This window comes from Austrofundulus limnaeus, unplaced genomic scaffold, assembly GCF_001266775.1.
Source record: "Austrofundulus limnaeus strain Quisiro unplaced genomic scaffold, Austrofundulus_limnaeus-1.0 Scaffold378, whole genome shotgun sequence".
Classification (NCBI taxonomy): Eukaryota; Metazoa; Chordata; class Actinopteri; order Cyprinodontiformes; family Rivulidae; genus Austrofundulus; species Austrofundulus limnaeus.
The window spans coordinates 16,212-20,602 of NW_013952780.1; the positions used below are offsets into that span (position 1 = coordinate 16,212).

At 40.1% G+C, this 4,391-nt stretch overlaps 1 protein-coding gene across 1 annotated transcript in view; it reads left to right on the plus strand.

Moving 5' to 3' along the window:
• LOC106528420 (mesoderm induction early response protein 1) overlaps window positions 1-4,391 on the plus strand; it is a gene marked incomplete at its 5' end in the record, with an annotated part of 29,943 nt that overhangs the window by 5,452 nt on the left and 20,100 nt on the right. Inside the window, 2 exon segments of the mRNA XM_014023586.1 lie at window positions 1,932-2,061; window positions 2,131-2,198. Of these exon segments, the coding sequence (XP_013879040.1) occupies window positions 1,932-2,061; window positions 2,131-2,198 (198 nt within the window).

A 4,391-nucleotide genomic window follows, 5' to 3' on the forward strand; every position in this document is an offset into this window, starting at 1 on the left:
GATTCCATCAGTCACAGTTGAAGAGTACCTATGATAAAAATTACAGTCATCTACAAGCTTTGCAAGTGGGAAAACCTGAAAAATCAACAGTGTATCAAATACTTGTTCTCCCCACTGTACAACAAATGTTTTAAGAATATTTGGTGCAAAGACAAATTATTAATGGTTTTAAGTTAATATGTTGTCAATTTCAAGTTTGACTTTGCCTCAGAAATAGTCATTGCTTCATAAACCTCTGTGTGTATGTATGTTTTATTTTTAAGTACCGATTTAAATACCGTTTAGGAATCGGTACCGTTTTGAAAGTATCGATTTAAACCCTTTCAATACCCAGCCCTAATGCTACATTCACACCAAATGCATCGCACGCCTCCAAAAATCTCAAAACGCACGCATCTCGACGCTGGTGTCCAGTGAGGACAGACGCATTTGATGTAAACGTAGACGTGCTTCCTTAAACARGCGATAGGAGGAGCCTTTTAAACGTAGTTTCGAAAACTTACCAAACATGCTGACTTCCTCACTAATTGTCCTCCAGGTAAAGTTCTTTTTATTTCTATCACGATAATGYACACTGGAATGATCATAAATGATCGTACTATCAGTTTTCCCTCCATTGTTTGTGTGATCCGATTTCCCGGGCTTCCAGTATTTCTGGCTCTTCACCAGTATGTCACTGAGCAGAGTCTCTCTGATTGATTGATGTGACGTGTCGAGCAGCAAAAGTTCATATTTTCCAACTCGAGCGTCGGACGCTTTGGACGTGCCGCACCCACGGAAAACGCTCATGATGTATGCACCACTTCAATCCGTGCTGCTCGAAATACACCAGACATGCTGCTCGGCTTCTAGACGCCCCTAGATGCGCGTCCACCATTGACTTTGCATGCAAACCAGACACTCCTGATGCTCAAAATGCGTTTGGTGTGAATGTAGCATGATGGACTGACAGGATGCAGCAGTGCTGTTGGACCACTGGACTCTTTGTCTGGTCTTTGTCTGTTAGAAATCATGGGGTGACTTTGGACTCTGATTTTAAATTTAATGAACAGATCAGTGCAGTAGTTCAGTCTAGCTTTTATCATCTGAGACTTATAAGTAAACTCAAGGATTATCTTCCTCAGAATGCCATTGAGAGGCTTATTCATGCTTTTATCGGTCTTTGGTTCATCATCTACAGCTGGTACATATCTTGGGCTCTGGTCTTACCTARGTCTGCCTCGTGTCTTGGGGGTTGGGTCTCCGATCCTCCACAGTCACTATTAAATATTCCATTGGAGAAATCTTGTATATACACACATGTTCACAACTGCTCACAAACAGGTGTTCTGATCCGGGGGGTTCTGACTGGTCACTGAGTGTGTATATATGTCCGTGTGTATGTACTGACAATATTTATGAATGTAGGCATGTATGTATGTATATCTTTACATATGTATGTGTATGTGTATTTTTATATATGCCCTCCATGTATTTATCCATTTATTTTTCAGGTGAGCGGACAGATGTTGGGTGTGTGGTCCTGTGTTTTGTTGGTGTATATTTAATATACTTCTAATCGCTATTTCAATCTCTCTATCTTTCTCTCTTTCTAATTACTTCTCTGTTTTTCTCTCTGTCTCTATTTTCTCTTCACTTAAAAAAAAGAACTTGTGTGATTGGTCTGAAGTTCATGGGAGTGTTTATTCATGCTAAAAGTGCTCAGACGCTGCATTTTGCTTCATCCTCTTGCTTATTGTTTTATTATTAGGCCAGCCTTTGTTTTTTGACTTCCTTGCTTATTTGTTAGTCTTTTATCTGGATTATTATTTATTTCTTAATTGTAGTTTTGATGTACCTGTACAGCGCTTTGGTTTCTAAAGTGTTTTATAAATAAACAATTATGATGATGATGATGATGTTGCCCTCATCTCTTGTGTTTGTCCTTTCAGGGTGAGGATTTTAAGACCTCATCAGGACAGGCGGACGAGGCCAAGACCACATTTGAAGGCCGGACGCGCTCTGTCCGGTCCCTTGGCACTGCAGAGCTGATTCGCCCTCAGAGACTAAAGTACTTTGAAAGTAGGTGCTGCCCTGATATCCTGTCTGTTGTGTTTGAGTTATATTACTGATGGTCACTTCCTGCTTCAGGTCACAATGATGCTGAGGAAGAGTCAGATGAAGATGAGGACTATGTTCCCTCTGAAGACTGGAAGAAGGTGAGTCCAGTTCAGAAGTTTTTTTTTTTTAAACTTTATTTCACCAGGCAAAACATTAAGAACAGTTTCTTATTTACAATGTTCGCCTGTAAGTGCTAAAACACTTAACAAGTGGAAAGGGCAACAACATATACATTATATACAACATATACATATACAGCAATGCAATTATTCTGTAAAACAGTTACATAAATCTTTAAAAAACTCTTCCAGTCTGTGTTTAAAGGCAGAAAGAGAAATGAAAGTGTTATAATGCAGTGTATTTTGATAAAAGTTCCAATCATTTACAGCAGTGAAACTGAAGGTATAAGGCCAAAAGAAGACTTGGTTTTAGGAATTTTCAGTCTTGTAGGGAGTTGGGAGGAACAGGTATTACATCTTGAGGGGGGTTCTTGTTGTAGTAATTGATTTAAATAAGGAGGTGAAACACCTACAGTAGTAGGGTTTTATAAATGAACAAGAGCCAGTGGGTATTATGATGAGACTGCAAGGAAAGGCAGTAAACTTGAGTAAAATGGACAGTGGTGAGTTTCGGAGCATTAGTAACAAATCAAATGGCAGAATGATAGATTGAATCTAATTTTTGAAGATTTCACTTGAAAGCGTGGAGATAAATTATATCACCGTAATCAAACAAAGGAAGAATACACATTTCAACAATGACCTTTGTGGCTGAGGATGTAAAAGATGAGCAGTTTCTGCACAGGAAGCTAAGTTTTTCTTTGACCTCAGTTTGCAGTGTGGTGATGTGGTGACCAAGGATGGCACACATCAACATCACATTCACACATCAGAATAAATGAACACCTGGTCACTTCTCTACTGCGTCATATAAACCCATATAAGGCATCTGGCCCAGATAAACTTAGAGGCAGGGTGCTTAAGGACTGTTCTGCTCTATTAGGCAGAGTTTTTACTGAACTGTTTCAGCACCATTTGGACTATGGATGTACTCCAGTTCAGTGGAAGGAATCTATAATAATCCCAGTCCCCAAACAGACTTCTGCAAAAGAGCTGAAAGACTTCAGACCAGTAGCACTCACCTCCATACTGTGCAAGTTGATGGAGAGAGTGGTGGTTCACTGTCTATCTGGTATGATTTCACACCAACTGGACCCTCTTCAGTTTGCCTGTAAAGCCCAGCGCAGTGTTCAGGACGCCAGTCTCACCCTGTTGGACCAAGTCACAAGGCAACTGGACTCCACACACCCCTGCACTCATATTTTATTTATGGATTTTACATCTGTTTTAACACTGTGAATTTAAACACTTTGTTGCACTGTCTTTCAGAGCTTCACGTTGATTCTAAACTGATTTTATGGATTCAAAGTTTTTTACAGGATAGACCACAGCAGGTTATTAACAGTGGTTTTAGGTATAACAAGTTGGTTTTAAATACTGGACTACCACAGGGTTGTGTTTTATCACCTATTCTTTTTTCTGTGTACACTAATTTAACCTGCAGCAGTGAAGGAATGACACTGGTGTAATATGCAGATGACATGGCTTTGGTGGCTCACTTGACTGACACATCTGCACTCATCAGATATGAGCAGGTGGTAAATAACCAGGTCCAGACCTTTGCAGAGGACTCCTTAGCCCTAAATGTCACCAAAACTAAGGAGCTTTGCTGTACAGGCAGGGGTAAAATATGTAACAGTTTCCTCAAACCCTTGATCATTCAAGACCAAGCAGTGGAGCAGGTTGAGTGTTTTAAATATCTCGGCATAGAATTGGACAATAGCCTTTCCTTCTCCAAGCATGTCGACAACATTTACAAAAAGTCTCACCAACGCCTCCACTTACTGAGGAAACTAAAAGCATTCTGTATCAGTAAAAAGGTTTTTGAACAGGTCTACAGGTCATTGATCGAATCCATCCTCATTTTCAATATTTCAACCTGGTATAGTTTCATGACAATGAAACAAAAAACAAAACTACCCTGCATCATTAACCAGGCTAGCAAGATCACTGGTTCAGTACAAAGCCCACTGTCTGAGCTGTACAAGGCCTCTGTGGTCAGGAAAGCCAATCAGATCACAGAGGACCAGTCACATTCCCTTCACCATCTTTTTCAGCTTCTCCCTTCTGGCAGGCGTTATAAAGTTCCCTTGGCCAGGAAAAACAGATATAAAAAAAATCATTTGTCCCTTCTGCAATTATTCTATTAAACAAGGTTGCATAGTTACCCCC